Source organism: Aegilops tauschii, chromosome 2, assembly GCF_002575655.3.
Source record: "Aegilops tauschii subsp. strangulata cultivar AL8/78 chromosome 2, Aet v6.0, whole genome shotgun sequence".
NCBI classification, from domain to species: domain Eukaryota; kingdom Viridiplantae; phylum Streptophyta; class Magnoliopsida; order Poales; family Poaceae; genus Aegilops; species Aegilops tauschii.
This window is the reverse complement of record NC_053036.3, coordinates 479,958,434-479,979,130: the sequence shown is the minus strand read 5'-3', so window position 1 is coordinate 479,979,130 and position 20,697 is coordinate 479,958,434. Positions and strand designations below refer to the sequence as shown.

Sequence of the window (20,697 nt, the reverse complement as noted above, 5' to 3'; positions counted from 1 at the left end):
GAGGCCTGTCGCACAGACCTCGATCGTCGTGGCACCAGCTGCACTCCCCCGGGAGACTTTCGTCGTCCGATGACGACATTTCCTACGTTCATAATTCAAAGATTAAACTTGTACAATTAAATATATGTACTACAAAAACTAAATTAGATCATTATTATTCATCACGGGTTGACTATCGGTCTGTAGAGTCTTTTCTTGAAAACTCTCAGCTCATGTGGTGTATACATTTGACCGTTGGTGCTGGTCGCTCGTCCATTCGTCCCCGAGTGCATTACACCAAAATGTCTAGCACACGGGAATGAAGGAGAAGTGACCCCCACCACAACAGTCGGGATTCTTTGTCCTCTCATATATATGTGGTGGAACTCTCCCTCACTGATTCCTCTCTGACATTTGTGACCATCGGTGATGGTAGCTCCTCCTTTCGTTCCTGAGTGCATTACACCAAATTGTCTAGCACAATGGAACGAAGGAGAAGCTACCCCACGACAACAGTCGGGATTCTTTGTCCTCTCATATATGGTGGAGACTCGACAGACTTAAAGTCAACCCGAAATATCGTTTAATTATCTTTCTAAAAAAAAGGATTTGGCTGGTCTCACCTCGAGGTCGGAGGGGGTCGGTGACAGGGACGACGGCGGGGATGATGGAGGGGGGCTCCTAGATTTCTGCGACAACAAAAACCCTATAAGCTATCAACTAATCATATGCATACGCCTTGCATAGTGCTCTCCAGTTTTAGCATTCAAAGTAGGAGTAGTTTTCCAATTTGAGCATTCAATAAGCAAAACCAAATCATAAAATAAAGTAGTATTCAAATTAGCATGCATTTAATTATAAGCAAAACTACATCATCTCTTCCGTCCGTACATTGTCAAATATTATCACTAATACACCTCGAATACTATCATACATATAGCATCACTAGTACAGCTAGAACCGTAGCGCCCGACGGGTATCGGCGCGGGCGGTGGACACCCAAAGGGAAGGAACCATCACAGGATCATAGCTCCAGTGAGATCCCTGAAGAACCTGCCAGGTATTGTCGAACCTGCCCTCCAACGCAACCATGTAGCGACGGACGTGCTCGTCCTCCTCGCTGACACGGTGACGTACCACCTCCGCGGTGTCCGAAAGCCTAGGCACCGTCACTGGCCCACGCGACCGCCACCAAATAAGGATCGGGTCAATGACGGGCTAGCTCCTCACCAACCTACGCCTCCCAGAAGGTAGCACCTCCCAATACCAACCCGGCGGAGCCCAGTCCCGGACATGGCCCCTCTGATCAAGCCGGCCTCCTCCGCCGAGTCGACGACGAGGATGCGGGATAGGCATCGTCGACGTCGATGCGGGAATAATTGCTTGAACTAAAAAAATAAACTAGTTCTATTAATTTTCTTGCTAAAAATAAAGTACTTCTATAGTAAAATAAAGTAGTTTTATTAAATCAACTAGTTCAACTACTAAGCACTTACTATAAATAAAGTAAAGTAGTACTTACTAAAAATAAACTACTTCTATAGTAAAATAAAGTAGTTTTATTAAATCAACTAGTTCAACTACTAAGCACTTACTATAAATAAAATAAAGTAGTACTTACTAAAAATAAACTACTTCTATATATTGTAAAATAAAGTAGTTTTATTAAATCAACTAGTTCAACTACTAAGCACTTACTATAAATAAAATAAAGTAGTACTTACTAAAAATAAACTACTTCTATAGTAAAATAAATTAGTTTTATTAAATCAACTAGTTCAACTACTAAGCACTTACTATAAATAAAATAAAGTAGTACTTACTAAAAATAAACTAGTTTAACTAGTTCTATTATTTATCGCCCCCCCCCCCCCCCCTCATGTCGAAGTTATCGGGGAGGGGGTATATCGACAATGACATACCCGATAAAAAATAAGAAGAGGAAGAAGAAGAAAAAAAGAGGAGAAGAAGAAAGGAATAGAGGAGAAGATCGAAGAAAAAAAGAGGAGAAGAAGAAAGGAATATCTATTCCTTTCTTCTTCTCCTCTTTTTTTTCTTCTTTTTTCCTCTTCTTATTTATTTCTCCACTTCTTCCTCTCCTCTTCTTCTCCTTCTTCTTCTCCTTCTTCCTCTTCTTATTTTCCTTTTTCCTCTCCTTCTTTTTCTTCTTCTTCCTTCTTCCTTCTTCCTCTTTTCTTCCTTTTCATTATTTTACTTTTTCTTCTCCGATCCACTAACCTAGAATCTACTATCCTAAAATGCACTAACAGTAGAACTAATAACCAAAAATACACTAAATCAACTAACCTTAAATGTAACTTTTGCAACACAATTTTTTTCTAAATATGCACATATATATATGAACATATATATACATAAATTGACAAAAAATCTATGAACAAAAAAAAATCATACATCAATGCATACACATCCATGGATCATACAGACATCTGCATATATATACATATACATACAACATCCATATATACATATACATCAATGAACAAAAAAGTGTATGAAAAAAACCAGTAGGACGGGGTGGCGGCGGCGGCGCGCGGCAAAGCAGAGCAGGCCGGGGCGGCGGCGCGCGGCAAGCAGAGCAGGCAGGGGCGGCGGCACGGGGGAAGGGAGGGGGCTCACTGGGCGGCGACGACGAGGCGCGGCAGAGGGTGGCGACGACGAGGTCGAGGCAGAGGGCGGCCACGTCGGGGCAGGGGTGGCGCGGGGCGGCGACGGCGTCGGAGGGGCGCGGGATGGCGCGCGGCGACGACGGCGACGGCGAGGCAGAGGGGCGGGATCGAAGAACTGAACGGAAATTTTCACAAGTGTTGATTATATAGACAGAGCATTGGTCCCGGTTCGTGCCACCAACCGGGACCAATGCCCTCTTTAGTCCCGGTTGGTGCCACCAACCGGGACCAAATGTCTCTCTTCAGCAGCCTAAAGGGCGGGAAGCAGAGGCCTTTAGTCCCGGTTGGTGGCACCAACCGGGACTAAAGGCCTTGTGCTGCCCGCGTCGCGGCGCGAAAGTTTAGTCCCACCTCGCTAGTTGAGGGAGCTCAGGAGTGGTTTATAAGCCCCACTCCCGCTGCCCTCTCGAGCTCCTCTCAAATGCAGGCTTGCGGGCCTAAACACACTGTATCTGCCTGTGGGCCTACTGGGCCTTCTACGGGCCTGAATCCTGGCCCATGGGTGGGTTTCTAGTCGTATTCACGCCGTGGTGGCCCAGTAGTTGGCATTTTTTTATTTTTTTTCCCAGTTTATTTCTTTTCTTTTTTGCTTTATTTATTTTATTTTGTTTCTACTTACAACAAAATACTTATTTATTTTATTTTATTTTGTTTCTAATTACTTATTTATTTTATTTTATGATAATTCTTTTTGCTATTAAAGTTTCTAAGAAAAAAAGTTCTTTATGAAAATTCTTTTTGCTTTTAATGGTTTTGAACAGAAAAAACTTTGATAATTTTAGTTGCATCAATTTTATATAATTTTAGTTTCAATAATACTAGAGGTTGCTTATAATGTTTTGAACAGAAAATACGTTGATAATTTTAGTTTCATAAATTTTATTTATGTTATTAAAGTTTATTTTATTTTATTTTATTTTGTTGCTACTTATATAGTTTACTAAAGTTTATTTTATTCTGTTTCTAATTACTTATTTATTTTAATTTATGATATTTGTTATTTTCCATGCATTTACTGATTATTTTGAGCTATAAGACCCTGAAATTGAAAAGCACTACAAATGAACTCTGAAAAGGTTGAAAGTTGGCATGGTATCATAATTTCACCCACATAGCATGTGCAAGAAAGTAGAGAGGGTTACGGCAAAAACTGGATGCACTTCGTGTACAAAACGGACAATCTCTTTCGGAGTATGAGGGTTTCATACAGAAACTCGTCTGTTACAAAGGGATTTCATTTTTTGAACTTATTTGAACTCCATAGTTTTTCTGTGTTCAAAATGCACCATTCAAAGCCACATCATCAATTTTCAACCCTTTCTGACTTCATTTGTTATTTTCCATGCATTTACTGATTATTTTGAGCTATAAGACCATGAAATTGAAAAGCACTACAAATGAACTCTTAAAAGGTTGAAAGTTGGCATGGTATCATCATTTCACCCACATAGCATGTGCAAGAAAGTAGAGAGGGTTACGGTAAAAACTGGATGCACTTCGTGTACAAAACAGACAATCTCTTTCGAAGTATCAAGGTTTCATACGGAAACTCGTCTGTTACAAAGGGATTTCATTTTTTAGAACTTATTTGAACTCCATAGCTTTTCTGTGTTCAAAATGCACCATTCAAAGCCACATCATCAATTTTCAACCCTTTCTGACTTCATTTGTTATTTTCCATGCATTTTACTGATTATTTTGAGCTATAAGACCATGAAATTGAAAAGCACTACAAATGAACTCTGAAAAGGTTGAAAGTTGGCATGGTATCATCATTTCACCCACATAGCATGTGCAAGAAAGTAGAGAGGGTTACGGCAAAAACTGGATGCACTTCGTGTACAAAACATACAATCTGTTTCGAAGTATCAAGATTTCATACGGAAACTCGTCTGTTACAACAGGCATTTCAAATGAACTACGAAAAGGTTGAAAGTTCGCATGGTATCATCATAATAGTTGTGGAGAGAAAGTCTTCACTTTTTTTTGCTTGTGTGCTTTGCTTATTGCGCCGTAACCATGGATAATCTTCATCGTTTATCACGATGCTTGGGTCAGCCTCGACTTTGAAGGGAGGAATTTCATGAAACTTTTCATAATCTTCAGACATGTCTGTCTTGCCCTCCACTCCCACGATGTCCCTTTTTCCTGAAAGAACTATGTGGCGCTTTGGCTCATCGTATGATGTATTCGCTTCCTTATCTCTTCTTTTTCTCGGTGTTGTAGACATGACCTTCACATAGATAACCTGTGCCACATCATTGGCTAGGACGAACGGTTCGTCAGTGTACCCAAGATTGTTCAGATCCACTGTTGTCATTCCGTACTGTGGGTCTACCTGTACCCCGCCTCCTAACAGATTGACCCATTTGCACTTAAACAAAGGGACCTTAAAATCATGTCCGCAGTCAAGTTCCCATATGTCCACTATGTAACCATAATATGTGTCCTTTCCCCTCTCGGTTGCTGCATCAAAGCGGACACCGCTGTTTTGGTTGGTGCTCTTTTGATCTTGGGCGATCGTGTAAAATGTATTCCCATTTATCTCATATCCTTTGTAAGTCAATACAGTCGAAGATGGTCCCCTGGACAACGAGTACAGCTCATCACAAATAGTGTTGTCACCTCTGAGACATGTTTCCAACCAACTGCTGAAAGTCCTGATGTGTTCACATGTAATCCAGTCGTCACACTGCTCCGGGTGTTTGGAGCGTAGACTGTTCTTGTGTTCATCGACATACGGGGTCACCAGGGTAGAGTTCTGTAGAACTGTGTAGTGTGCTTGAGACCAAGAATGCCCGTCCCTGCATATTATTGAGTCCGCTCCTAGCGTGCCTTTTCCAGTCAGTCTCCCGTCATACCGCGATTTAGGGAGACCTATCTTCTTAAGGCCAGGAATGAAGTCAACACAAAACCCAATGACATCCTCTGTTTGATGGCCCATGGAGATGCTTCCTTCTGTCCTAGCACGGTTACGGACATATTTCTTTAGGACTCCCATGAACCTCTCAAAGGGAAACATATTGTGTAGAAATACGGGGCCCAGAATGACAATCTCGTCGACTAGATGAACTAGGACGTGTGTCATGATATTGAAGAAGGATGGTGGGAACACCAGCTCGAAACTGACAAGACATTGCACCACATCACTCCTTAGCCTTGGTATGATTTCTGGATCGATCACCTTCTGAGAGATTGCATTGAGGAATGCACATAGCTTCACAATGGCTAATCGGACGTTTTCCGGTAGAAGCCCCCTCAATGCAACCGGAAGCAGTTGCGTCATAATCACGTGGCAGTCATGAGACTTTAGGTTCTGGAACTTTTTCTCTGGAATATTTATTATTCCCTTTATATTCGACGAGAAGCCAGTCGGGACCTTCATACTGAGCAGGCATTCAAAAAATATTTCCTTCTCTTCTTTGGTAAGAGCATAGCTGGCAGGACCTTCATACTGCTTTGGAGGCATGCCATCTTTTTCGTGCAAACGTTGCAGGTCCTCCCGTGCCTCAGGTGTATCTTTTGTCTTCCCATACATGCCCAAGAAGCCTAACAGGTTCACGCAAAGGTTCTTCGTCACGTGCATCACGTCGATTGAAGAGCGTACCTCTAGCTCTTTCTAGTAGGGTAGGTCCCAAAATATAGATTTCTTCTTCCACATGGGTGCGCGTCCCTCAGCGTCATTCGGAACAGCTAGTCCGCCGGGACCCTTTCCAAATATTACCTGTAAATCAGAGACCATAGCAAGTACGTGATCACCGGTACGCATGGCGGGCTTCTTTCGGTGATCTGACTCACCTTTGAAATGCTTGCCTTTCTTTCGACATTGATGGTTGGTCGGGAGAAATCGACGATGGCCCAGGTACACATTCTTCCTGCATCTGTCCAGGTATATACTTTCGGTGTCAGCTAAAACAGTGCGTGCATGCGTGGTATCCCTTGTTTGTCTGTCCTGAAAGGTTACTGAGAGCGGGCCAATCGTTGATGCTTACAAACAGCAACGCATGCAGGTTAAATTCCTCCTGTTTGTGCTCATCCCACGCACGTACACCGTTTCCATTCCACGGCTGTAAAAGTTCTTCAACTAATGGCCTTAGGTACACATCAATGTCGTTGCCGGGTTGCTTAGGGCCTTGGATGAGAATTGGCATCATAATGAACTTCCGCTTCATGCACATCCAAGGAGGAAGGTTATACATACATAGAGTCACGGGCCAGGTGCTGTGATTGCTGCTCTGCTCCCCGAAAGGATTAATGCCATCCGCACTTAAAGCAAACCATACATTCCTTGGGTCACTTGCAAACTGAGCCCAGTACTTTCTCTCGATTTTTCTCCACTGCGACCTGTCAGCAGGTGCTCTCAACTTCCCGTCTTTCTTACGGTCCTCACTGTGCCATCGCTTCAACTTGGCATGCTCTTTGTTTCTGAACAGTCATTTCAACTGTGATATTATAGGAGCATACCACATCACCTTCGCAGGAACCCTCTTCCTACGGGGCTCGCCCTCAACATCACTAGGGTCATCTTGTCTGATCTTATACCGCAATGCACCACATACCGGGCATGCGTTCAAATCCTTGTATGCACCGCGGTAGAGGATGCAGTCATTAGGGCATGCATGTATCTTCTCCACCTCCAATCCTAGAGGGCATACGGCCTTCTTTGCTGCGTACGTACTGTCGGGCAATTCGTTATCCTTTGGAAGCTTCTTCTTCAATATTTTCAGTAGCTTCTCAAATCCTTTGTCAGGCACAGCATTCTCTGCCTTCCACTGCAGCAATTCCAGTACGGTACCGAGCTTTGTGTTGCCATCTTTGCAATTGGGGTACAACCCTTTTTTGTGATCCTCTAACATGCGATCGAACTTCAGCGTCTCCTTTTCACTTTCGCACTTTTCCCTTGCATCAACAATGACCCGGCGGAGATCATCATCGGGCACATCGTCTGGTTCCTCTTGATCTTCAGCTTCCTCTTGATCTTCAGCTTCCCCCCTTGCAGCATCACCGTATTCAGGGGGCACATAGTTGTCATCGTCCTCTTCTTCTTCGTTGTCTTCCATATAACCCCTATTTCTCCGTGCTTCGTCCAAACATTATAGTGTGGCATGAAACCCTTATAAAGCAGGTGGGTGTGAAGGATTTTCTTGTCAGAGTAAGACCTCGTATTCCCACAATTAGGGCATGGACAACACATAAAACCATTCTGCTTGTTTGCCTCAGCCACTTCGAGAAAATTATGCACGCCCTTAATGTACTCGGAGGTGTGTCTGTCACCGTACATCCATTGCCGGTTCATCTGCGTGCATTATATATAATTATGTGTGTCAAAAGTAAGAAAATTAGACAAGTATCTATCTAAAGTAAGATTTTTTTTCCTTTCAGAAAGAAGATAAGAACAAAAGGCTCACCACGGTGCGTGACGGACCGCTAAACCTAGACAAATCTCCGAAAAAATGGAGGTCGAGCTTCGAGAGGAGAAAGCTTAACTAGTGTGCCTCGGGCATTTCATCGAACACCTCACATGCATAAGAGGTGAGCTAGAGCACCCAAATGCCCTTCCTCGCCAGCCAGCAAAAAATAGAGCACTGTGGAGTGCTCTGCTCGCCGGCGATGGGGTATGTATAGGCAACTCATTTGTCCCGGTTCGTGGGTGAAACCGGGACTAAAGGCCACCCTTCTGTCCCGGTTCCTACCACGAACCGGGACCAATGGTTGTGGGCCAGGAGCGAGGCCCATTTGTCCTGGTTCGTGCCAAGAACCGGGACAAATGGGCCCAGACGAACCGGGACCAATGCCCACGAGGCCCCGGCCGGCCCCCTGGGCTCACGAACCGGGACAAATGCCTCCATTGCTCCCGGTTCGTGGCAGAACCGGGACTAATGGGCTGGCCAGGCCCGAACGAAAGCCCCTTTTTCTACTAGTGTGTGGAACATTTGGTCACGCAGGAGAGAAAAATATTGGAGAGAGAAAAAGAATGAGCGAACCGGTACGCTATAGACTCACTCACTTAGTGGTGGAATCTGGTTGTAAACTTGTAATATGTCTCAACTCTTGCTTCTTCAATTTTCAGCTGGGAAAGGCCAGCTTCTCACTCCTCCGTTTTTGCACTACGTGGACAACTGGCTTCTCAATTTCAAACTCCGCGAAGTCAGAGCGTTTGGCTCAGCTCCAATCATGGAGTTGGAGAAGCTGGCTTCCAGAGCGTTACCAAACAGGCCCTTAGTTTGTCCTTTTCACACTTGTAGAAAACCTATCATGTTCTACTATCTTTGAGACACGACGCAGCAACAGTCGCCACCAGTGATCACGCTTGATGATTGATATTAGGCTTGCCGGCAATTTGCTGGGCGAGGGCTGAGCCTGGCCGACCGGTGGACGGACGACAAGCGAGATGCGAGCGTCAAGAAAAGGAAGACATACCACGAGGTGGCACGGAGCCCGGTGGCTGCGCCATTTGGTTTTCGATAAATCTTGACGATACACAATAGTGTCAGGGGCTAGGTGCATCGAATCCAGCACCATCGTCGAGCGGCAATCGAATCAAAGTGGGGCGGAGGAGCAGGAGGCACTACGAGGTGTTTGCAGTGGTGTGTGGTGGCTGGCGGAGGTAAGGACGGCCGCACTAGAGTGGATGCGATCGAGCGGGGGAGAACGACGACCATGGGGAAGGGGGAATTATCGTGAGAGGTGGCGTCGGTCGAGCAAATATAAGCGGTGGCCAACGCGAGGAGAAAAATTTGAGGATTTGAGGATAAGCGACGTGCTAGATCTGGCTTAACTCCTTAAAAAACTCTTAGGGAGTTAAATCAATTTTAAGGGATCCGCTAGAGATACTCTAAGTCTTCCATCACCACCATCTCTTAATTGTACCATTGACCATTTAGGGCTTTATTAAGTCATATTACAGCATCTACAGTCGGGTACCCTAAACTCGCCTCAAACGCTCAGGCGGGCTGTCTGGTCACTAACTGGTCACGAAATTTTGACCCAGACGGGCGCCTGCAACGGGCCTCAGACGCCCGGGCTGACCGGTACCCCTCATATATATCCAGCCCAAGTATGAGGCGGATATGGGGGCGCCCGGGCGCGTCCGCCATGTCGGACTGACGTCGGGGTCACACGAGGAATCGCCCGGAAACCCGGCGGTCTGAAGCTCGTCTCCTCCATCGGACCGATGTTGCCGCGTGGCGCCACTCCGGTGGTCCGCGTAGTGCCTAGCCCATCTATTTAAGCCGACCGTTGGCACTGAAACCCTACCCCTCCATATTTTCGGCCGCATGTCCGTCGTCGCTGCCACTTTCCACTCCCCGTCTGCCACCACTAGTAGCCATGCCCCCACGCTGCCAGATAAGGGGCTACCCATTTCCAACGCTGGAGAGCCGACTGCAGCTTCTTGAGCAGATCCGGGCAAGGCACGAAGCCCGGATCGCCGTGGGGCTGTTGGGGAACGTTGCATGAAAAAAAATCTACGCACACGCAAGATCTATCCATGGAGATGCATAGCTACGAGAGGGAGAGAGTATCTACATACCCTTGTAGATCTCTAAGCGGAAGTGTTTATCAACGTGGTTGATATAGTCGTACACCTTCACGATCCGTTCCGATCAAGCACCCAAGGTACGGCACCTCCGCATTCAGCACACGTTCAGCTCGATGACGTCCTCGCCTTCTTGATCCAGCAAGAGGGGCAAAGTAGTAGATGAGTTCCGGCAGCACGACGGTGTGATGACGGTCGTGGTGAAGCTATTTCCGCAGGGCTTCGCCAAGCACAGCGGTTTTTGGACGGAGGATGAACTAGAGGGAGAGGGGGCTTCGGCACAATGCTTGGGGTTTCGTGGTGTATGGCGCCCCTCCCCTCCTCACATATATATAGGTGGAGGGGGAGGGGAGGCAGCCCTAGGCGCGCCCCCATGGGGGCCGGCAGCCGCCCTAGGGGCCTGCCTAGGCGCGCCCCCTCCTTTCCTTCCCGAGGGGGTGGGGGGAGAAGGTAGGAGGGGGGCCGGCGGCTGCCTTGCCTTAGGCACCCCCTTTCCTTCCCAAGGGCCGGCGGCTATGAGGTGGGGCGCACCAGTCCCTTGTGGGCTGGTGTGCTCCCCTCGTTGCCCGTTTGGCCCAATAACTCCCCGTAGGTCTTCCGGAACCCCTTCCGGTGATCCGATAAATATCCGGTGCATTATGAAACTCTTCCGGAGACCAAATACTATCATCCTATATATCAATCTTTATCTTCGGACCATTCCGGGGCTCCTCGTCATGTTTGTATTCTCATCCGGGACTCCGAACAACATTCGGTCACCAACATACATAACTTATATAGTACTATATCATCAACGAACGTTAAGCGTGCGGACCTTATGGGTCCGAGAATGATGTAGACATGACCGAGACGCTTCTCCGGTCAATAACCAATAGCGGGACCTGGATGCCCATTTTGGTTCCTACATATTCTACGAAGATCTTTATCGGTCGAACCTTTATGACAACCTACGTAGTTCCCTTTGTCCGTCCGTATGTTACTTGCCCGAGATTCGATCGTCGGTATCTCCATACCTAGTTCAATCTCGTTACCGGCAAGTCTCTTTACTCATTTCATAATACATCATCTTGTAACTAACTCCTTAGTCACTTTGCTTGCAAGTTTCTTGTGATGCTGTATTACCGAGAGGGCCCAGAGATACCTCTCCTTCATACGGAGTGACAAATCCCAATCTCGATTCATGCCAACTCAACAGACACCTTCGGAGATACCTGTAGAGCACCTTTATGATCACCCAGTTACGAAGTGACGTTTGATAGCAGACAAGGTATTTCTTCGGTATCCGGGAGTTGCATGATCTCATGGTCGAAGGAATATGTATTTTGACATTAAGAAAGCAGCAGCAAAAACTGAACGATCATATGCTATGCTAACGGATGGGTCTTGTCCATCACATCATTCTACTAATGATGTGATCCCGTTATCAAATGACAACTCATGTCTATGATTAGGAAACCTTAACCATCTTTGATCAACGAGCTAGTCTAGTAGAGGTTCACTAGGGACACGGTATTTGTTTATGTATCCACACATGTATTTAAGTTTTTGGTCAATACAATTCTAGCATAAATAAAAAACATTTATCATGATTGTGGAAATATAATAATAACCATTTTATTATTGGCTCTAGGGCATATTTCCAACAGGGGCTACCTCCGGATGAAGTGGAGCCGGAGGAGGAGGAGCCGAAGGAGGATGTGGGGGGTGATGGGGACGTGGATCTGCAGGGGAGCAGCGGGCCATTCTCGATTCCCTCCGCTCGGAGTCGGATGCGGAGGCCAGACGCCATTGCCGGCGAGAGATTGAGGCGCGGCACGCCGCGGATGAGGAGGAGATGCTCGCCTACATGGATGAGGTCGAGCAGGAGGAGGATGAGCTGGAGCCGTCCTATGCACCCGTCCACCCGGCGCCAACGTCGTGGACATCGCTGACAACGAAGCTTAGTTAGGGTAGTACGTAGGATTTTTTGTGCATGCTTGGTATGGATTTAGGGGTTGAAATATGAGAGACTCGGATGCAGAGTAGCTGTTGGATTTGTCGTCCAGCTGTAGATGCTCTTAAAGCCGGGCTCATCTAAGCATTCTGTCTAAAACGATAATGCACTAGATAGACATAACAGTGTTCGACCTCTACAATGTGCTGTACATCTGCATCGACAAAGGATAATCCCTCCTAATTTCGTTCACGAAGGACTTGACGTTCCGTTGCACTATACTCCTTGCGTCGGCCGTCACGACTCTCTCCCTCAGCGAGTCCATCTTCTCCTGCAGACGCCTCCCTTCCTTGCCGTCCATGACCCTCTCGATGCAGTCCTTCACCTCGTCTCTGCTCATGCCGCCGCCGAGCCTGATCCCGATCCCCCACACACGAGTGATGTAGGCGCAGTTGATGAACTGGTCCCCGGAGACGGGGCAGCACAGGAGGCGCACCCCGTGCCGTATGGCCTCGACGGTGGAGTTCCAGCCGCAGTGCGTGAGGTAGCAGCCGACGGCGCCGTGCTTCAGCACGTCCTCCTGCGGCGCCCAGCCCACCACCTTGCCGCGGCCGGCGGCGGCCACCCCCTCGGCGTACCCGTCGGGGAGCCCAGCGCGCCACGACGGGTCCTTCCTGAGCGCCCACAGGAAGGGCCGGCCGGTGGCCTCCAGCCCCAACGCGAGCTCGCGGACCTTCTCGGGCCCGATCGGCCCCACCCAGCTGCCGAAGGAGACGTACACCACTGACGCCGCACGTTGCCTGTCCAGCCAGCCCATGCACGTCGAGTCTGCCTGCCACATGCTGCTGGGCTGCTGCTGCTTGCACGGTGCCACCGGGGGCCCGTCGCCTTTCGTTCGCTGCTCCATGCTGCTGTCGCCCCCGCCGAGCGCCAGCAGCGGCCCCACCGGGAAGACCCGCGGGCCCTGCCGCGCCGGGTGGCCGTCGTCTGCCGCGGCGGCGACACCGCCCGCCTCGCTGGGGAAGGAGTTGACGAGGACGGAGCGGAAGCTCCGCGCGCGGTGCAGAGCCCGGAGCCAGAACGCGAACCTCGATTTCTGGGTAGCCGAGTCGCCTACGAGCCATGGGAGCTCTTCGTTCTTGAGCTCTACCTGTGCCGGCAAGATGTCGAGGGCTCGAAGCATCTTGCCCTGGCTGAGCCCGTCGTCGTCAGACAGATTCGGCGATGATTGAGGGGTGCCTGCATGTTGGTAAAATCGACGGGTCAATAAGCTAGTGAGATGCAAAACTCATCGATTCTACTGCATGCGTGCATGCATGCAGTGCACTCGTGCCGACATATGCTGTGCACTAGCTAGATCGAAGTAACACGGACGCACGCGTATCCACAAGTTGTGAATTCCAGTCCGGCCACCGTCCCACGTGGGCTGATTGGTGGCGTTCAATCATGCACCCGAAGCTCGTCCGATCTAGTCGCAGCACCAACGGACCGAGTTGGCAACTGCCGTCACATCGCTTGATGTACATGTACTGCTCGTACGTCAGTACTTGATTGCTCTTCTGGATCGACCGGTCAGGCCAAGTCGATCGTGTTGTCGTCTTCCGCATCATCTGGTTGCCACACCAAAACCATGATCGGAAGAGAAAGACTATTCCCCGTTGCGGAAAAGGTTACACTGTACTGCATGCACGAGCCAGCAGCCACAGGGGCCAGGGGTGTTCGTCCAATAGCTTGTGTCTACGTCTAAAGAAAAACCCGTGCATGGATCCCACAAATTGCTAGTACAGACGTAAGAGGGGCAAAAGTGAAGATCAATCGCCCAAATGATTCGACAAGATCCGTTAATCGGCCGAGACGACCCAACCATTAATTATTCGTTAATTAGTATCCCCTCTACATGTGCGAGCGTACTGCATGCATGGTGCATGCATATCTCGCCGTGATATTATACCCTCCTTTGGTGAGTAAGAACCGATCATGTGTCGACTGCCGATTTGCCGACGGAGAGGGGTCAACTTGGTGGGTTACCATCTGGGCCAAGTATGATCAGCTACAGAAAGGCCACCTCAGAAATAGTACTCTCTCCTTCTCAAAATATAAGGCACGGTTTGATTTTTCTAATCTTTGTTGCACAACTTTAACTATGATTTGCATGTATTGTATGTCTATAAAATTAGCATACATACATATGAAATAAAATTGTTTTGCAAGACAAATACGATGATGCCATTTATACATGTTCAATCCATATACTTTGATACATGTTAGTGGTCAAAGTCATGCATCAAAGATCGTAAAAAGTCAATCATACCTTATATTTTAAGAAGGAGGGAGTAATAAGGAATGTGTTGCTGGCCCTGGCCGGCCCCAAGACAAGATGGATCAGATCCACAGAGCACTCGGCTGTAGAGGGACCAAACCGAAAGAAAGACGGGTCCCCGACTTATATTTTCACATGCCAAACCCAATCATGTTTGGCCATTATCATCAATTCCCCAAGCAGCTGTAGCAAATACTCCATCCGTAAATAAATATAAGAGTCTTTGGATCACTAAAGTAATGATCTAAACGCTCTTATGTTTCTTTACAAAGGGAGTACTCCAACGGAGGAGTTGTACGTAACGGTTCCAAGATCCAACGACTGAACGCCGCATGCCACTTATCCTCCTGGTATGTTCACTGTGGTTACTAACATATGCATGCGTAGATCATGAATAGCTTCTGTGATTTTCATGGTTTCCCGGTCGTACATCACCAACTTTCCTTTCCTCACATGGTGAATATGTTATGAAGCTAGCTAGCTCTTCTCATGATCTCATCCAATTAAGCTGTGGTGTGTGGAGATGGACAGATCTCGGAGACACATATTTCTATCTGGTGGGAGCATCGTACGTAGTGCTTCGAGCCTTAGATTTAGGATCATGCCTGACGTACCACTAACACTTTTGTTACACCTTGCGACCGTACGTACAAAAGCATGTGGGGGCGTGTGGCATGCATGCCGCACCAAGCATGCAAGATCAAGGATCTTAAAAAGTTCTTAACCTTGTATATACTTTATTTTAGAATTAAAATATCTTAAGCTTTAGTTTTCCCGGTCAACTCTAACCATGTTACGCACGCGTGCGAGCTCCGGTGCGCCGTGTGCCTACGTTCGGAAAGAAAGGAAGGAAGCCCAACTGCATGGCGTACCGGATTCTGAGATGAGCCCCTCCTCCATGAGCTCCGGGATGGCGGCCACGACGCGGTAGCTCGCCAGCATCGCGGGCCAGAACCCGGCCGCTGGCACGCCGCAACGCTCGGCCACGGGGACGGCCCACGACGCCAGCACGTCCACCACGACGCAGGCCACGCGGCGGCGCGCCAGCAGGCGCTCCAGGTGCGCGGGCATGTGGTGCTCCATGGCGTGCCCGAACTCCGCGAACCCCGGCGGGTCGGCACCGCAGTCCGCGACGCCGCTGGCGATGGACGCCAGCGCCACGCCGTCGTCGTCGCTGCCGGCCGTCGTCCCCGCGATGCGGCGGTGGATGAAGTCCGGCACGGCGACGGTGACCGCGACGCCGTGCGCGGCGAGGGCGCGCGCCAGGCGCAGCATGGGCGTCACGTGGCCCTGCGCTGGGAACGGCACGAGCAGCACGGCCGGCGGGGTGGCTGCCTCGGCCCCCATGCCGCCGTCGACGTCTCGCGTTTACGGATCGGCTGTTGGATCGTCGATCTCCGTGGCCTCTGGGCTTAGTTAGTTTGGACACATGTGGCTGTGGCCAACGGATGCGTCGCGTGTGGAATTTATAGTGGCGGTCGCCCTGCTGAGCCAATTCCCTGCTGGCTGCCTCTGTCGCTTTCCGTTTCTTTAAGCTTCACGTTTTTTTCCCCTCACTCTCCCCGACAAAGCTTATTTGGCCACTCGGGGAATGAGTTAAATTTCTGGCTGCGCGTGTCTGTAAAAAAGGCAAGCACGATGACTCGCTGGCCGTCCGCTTTTAGTAGCGGATCGCAGCAAATGCGCGCGCGTGCGGTACGGGGCTGTGAATCGACTCGCAAATTGAACACGTGACAGTTTGGTTTGTTTTGGCAAATTGAACACCCCGAGCTTTGCATGCATGCATGCATGCGCGCCACTGGCAGGACCGCACCGCATTGCCCGATCGATCTGAGTGGCCGTTGGAGTTGTGTCGAATATAGTGTACAAGGTAGGTTACAGTTGGACCTGTAGTTGTATTGTATTTAGATAGTATATGGAGTCGTAGTCCAAGTAGGACACTTGTATCCTAGACCTCTCATATATAGTGGGGGTATACACACGATGTAACCTATGCCAACATAATAGCACAGGAACGCATGGGGAAGCCGGCGGCTTGCCGGTGTCCAGGGCGACCGGGTGCGGTATTGTAGCGGTGTCATGGGAGGAGCGCCCATAGTCAGGCCCCGGCTAGGCCATTCCTGCCTTGCGGTAGTACCGCAAGGGGGAGCGGTAGTACCGCGCCTGCGGAAGTACCGTTCTCAGCCTCTGTGCTTCAGGCTTGTTCTAGCTCCTGCCGTTGCAGCGGTAGTACCGCGGTCTCTCGCGGTAGTAGCGTTTGGCCGTGCGGTAGTACCGCTTGTCAGGGGCGGTAGTACCGCAAGTCGCGGGCTGGTTAGGTGGATAACGGTTGGATTTTGTTCTCAGCTATAAAAGGGGTGTCTTCTTCCTCTAGTAGACCACCTCTTCTAACTCTAAGCTCCATTGTTGCTCCAAACTCCATTTTCGCCCGATCTCACTCCCTAGCCAATCAAACTTGTTGATTTGCTCGGGAGTGGTTGAGAAGGCCCCGATCTACACTTCCACCAAGAGAAATTTGATTCCCCCCACTAATCCCTTGCGGATCTTGTTACTCTTGGGTGTTTGAGCACCCTAGACGGTTGAGGTCACCGCGAAGCCATAGTCCATTGTGGTGAAGCTTCGTGGTGTCGTTGGGAGCCTCCAATTAAGTTGTGGAGATTGCCCCAACCTTGTTTGTAAAGGTTCGGTTGCCGCCTCCAAGGGCACCAATAGTGGAATCGCGGCATCTCGCATTGTGTGAGGGCGTGAGGAGAATAAGGTGGCCCTAGTGGCTTCTTGGGGAGCATTGTGCCTCCACACTGCTCCAACGGAGACGTACTTCCTCTCAAAGGGAAGGAACTTCGGTAACACATCCTCGTCTTCACCGGCTCCACTCTTGGTTATCTCGTGCCTTTACTTGTGCAAGCCTATTTGTGCTATATCTCTTGCTTGCTTGTGTGCTTATTGTTGTTGCATCATATAGGTTGCTCACCTAGTTGCATATCTAGACAACCTACTTTGATGCAAAGTTTAAATTTGTAAAGAAAAGCTAAAAATTGTTAGTTGCCTATTCACCCCCCCCCCCTTTAGTCAACTATATCGATCCTTTCAATTGGTATCAGAGCCTCATCTCGGACTTTACCGTCCGAAGAGTATGGTTGACGTCATAGAAGGTGTGGAGGAGCACTCCGGTGCGAATCCGGTCTCTTCTACGGGAGATGGGGGAACCGCGGTCTCTTGTGAGGAATTCAATGTGGCATTGGACACATTGAAAACCTCCATGACGACCGAGGTCGAAAGCATGTTTAATAAATTCTTAGAAGGGCTTAAACTTTCCACCGCACCGTTGAAAGTGGGTGATCCCGCCAACAAGGTGACGGATGCTACCTCCGACAAGGGGGAAGCTACTAGTGAGAAAGCCCCTTCTTCTAGTGGTAAAAGTGGCACCGGCATCTTTGCCCATGTGGAACCTCCACTTGTCTATGGTGGACCGCTTCCTTCCACTCATTTGAATCATGCCGGCCCGGCCCCTAAGATTGAGAAGAATGTAGAATTTGATTCTTGGGTCTATCGTTTTAAGTGTCATTTAAATCATGTGAACACTAACCTTTGGAGAATCATTAAAGAAGGTTTCTATCCGCATGATCGAAGTAACTTCACTCCTAGAGAATCCGTGGACAATCAATTCAATGAGAATGCTCTCTTCATCATCCAAGAAGCAATCCCACCCGAAGATCTTCCTCATCTCCGGCCCTACTCCATGGCCAAAGATGCTTGGCACCAAGTGGTTTCCCTCTATCGGGGAAGCGCAAGCATTCAACGCTCCAACTATGAAGTGGTGCAAGATGAGGCCGATGAGTTTGCAATGAAAGAAGATGAAGAACCTCGTGAGCTTTATCGGAGGGTAACCAAACTCGCGGTCTCTCTCCGAGATCATGGAAGTAAGGATACGGATGACAATTGGATCAAGCGCAAATTCCTCAAAGCAATGATGCCCTACCACAAAGCCATGTCCTCCGTCATTCGTCAAAGGCCGGACTTCCACACCTTGTCCTCAAGTGAAGTGTTGGATGAGTTCGTTGCTATGAGCATCTTGGACAAGACCGCCGACAATGCGGTACTTCACTCTCAAAGAGTTAATAAGCCCAACCTTGCTCTAAAGGCCAAGGTTAGTATGGAGGAAGAGGATGAGGAGGAAGAAGAGGAGAGCAACCTCGAAGATACGAAGTATGCCTATCATGGACACATGGCGCTTGCTTCAAGGCAATTTTGGAGCAAGAAGAACTCAAGGCCCAACTTCAACAAGAACAATTTAAGTGGCGCAAAGGGCAAGCAACGAGTGAGGACTTGCTTCAATTGTGGTAATGTGAGCCACTTTGTTGCGGAGTGCCCTTATGAGAAGAGGGAAGACAATGGTGGCAAGCTCATCCGAAAGGACAAGGCCAAGTCGTTCCCCAACAAGAGCAACTTCACCAAGAAGACTCCTCCCAAGGCATTGGTGGTACAAGAAGAGTACAATGAGGATGATGACGATGATGAAGATGGTGAGTCGGTTGCCATGGCCTCCGTTACCATTGCGACGACTCCACGGGTGCCTCTCTTTGACTCACCCAATGAGAACATCACCGCCAAGTGCCTCATGGCTAAAGCCACCAACAAGGTAACCCCCAACATCAAAACTACCATCATTAATCATCCTTCTTCGGATAGCATTGATGAACATGAGGGGACAAATGTGGAGGAGAATGAGTTTGAGATCTTTATGGGTAAACTCAAGGGTAAATCCAAGAAGCACTTTGTTGCTCTCTTGGAACAACTTGGTGAAGCCAATGACATGATTGAGGCTCACGAAGATACCATCTCTAAGATGGAGGGGCATAGTTGTGACTATGCCGATGAGATTTCGGATCTTTCCAATGCTCTTGACGAAGAGCGTGGTCTTCGTTTGGCTCTTGAGGAGTCACACAACGATGGTCATGCTAAGTTAAAGAAAGAACTTGATCATGCTCTTGTTGTTTCTCGTGTGCTAAACAACGAGAAGGCAAAGCTTGGGGTTGATCTTGCTAGACTCAAAGAGGAGTTTGACATTCTCGACAAGGCTCACAAAGTCTTGAAGGGTGTTCATGCTAGCCTCAAGGAGTCTCATGATCAACTCCAAGTGAAGCTAACCAAGGAGAAAGCCACCTTTCCTCATATGGTGTTAATTGATAATGCAAATGCTACTAACCCGTGTTGTGAGCATGTGCATCTTGTTGAGGAGAATGCTAAGTTGAAGGAGCAACTTGAGAAAGGCCTTGTGTCATGCATACAAGGTGAGAAGAACCTCAACGATCTTTTGAGCAATCAAAAGGAAGTTGTGGCCAAGGAGGGGATTGGGTTCACACCCAAGCCCAAGAACAAGAAGAAGAATGACAAGACCAAACGACCTCCTCCTCTCAAGCAAACTTTTGTGAAGGAGGGAGAGGGTGCTTCCAAGGAGAAGAAGAACAATGCAAAGGGTGGCGATGTCAAGAAGGGCAATGCCACCCCTCCCAACAAAGCCGGCGACTTTAACCCTTCTTATGTGTTATGCCGTGCTAGTGATGGGCATGTTTATGCCAAATTTGTTGGTTCTCCTCATGAGTATATTGAATGGTCTATTTGGGTTCCTAAGACCCTTGTTACTAACATCAAAGGACCCATTACAAAATGGGTACCTAAAACCAAGCATTGATCTCTTGTAGGTGTTTGCTTCCGGTGAGGGATCATGGTTGCTCGATAGTGGAGCTACAAATCATATGACCGGAAGCAAGGACTTGGTGGTGGACGTGCACAAGATTCCATCTATGCCCACCAATGTCGAGTGGGGTGATGCCTCGTCTTCTAAGGTATTGGGACTCGGCAAAGTTGTCATTTCTCATGATCTCATGATCGAGAAGGTCATGCTTGTTGAGTCCCTTGCATACAATTTACTTTTCGTTCGTCAACTTGCAATCATGGGCTTTGCCACTTTCTTTGATATTGATACCGTGGCCCTCTTGTGGATCAAGACTCTTAAAGTAGCCTTTGTTGGGCATGTCGAGAACGGTCTCTATGTGATTAACTTTTCGGAGCGACCCACTAAGACCGCGACATGCCTAATGGCTAAAGTTGACGTGGGATGGCTTTGGCATCGCCGTTTAGCCCATATCAATATAAGATCTTTGCAAACTCTTCTCAAGGGGGACCATGTCCGTGGACTAACGAATGTTAGTTTTGCTAAAGATCGTGCTTGCAGTGC

The 20,697-nt window shown here is 48.5% G+C and overlaps 1 protein-coding gene across 1 annotated transcript; it reads right to left on the bottom strand.

Annotated features, from left to right (window-relative positions):
- Positions 1 to 12,232: 12,232 nt before the first annotated feature.
- LOC109764341 (UDP-glycosyltransferase 82A1) lies at positions 12,233 to 15,905 on the bottom strand. Its single transcript, XM_020323179.4, has 2 exons — positions 15,332 to 15,905; positions 12,233 to 13,378 (listed from the first exon to the last, which is right to left on the bottom strand). The coding sequence occupies exons 1-2, from the start codon at positions 15,804 to 15,806 to the stop codon at positions 12,336 to 12,338; spliced, it is 1,518 nt and encodes a 505-aa protein (XP_020178768.1). The 5' UTR covers positions 15,807 to 15,905; the 3' UTR covers positions 12,233 to 12,335.
- Between the last annotated feature and the right edge of the window lie 4,792 nt (positions 15,906 to 20,697).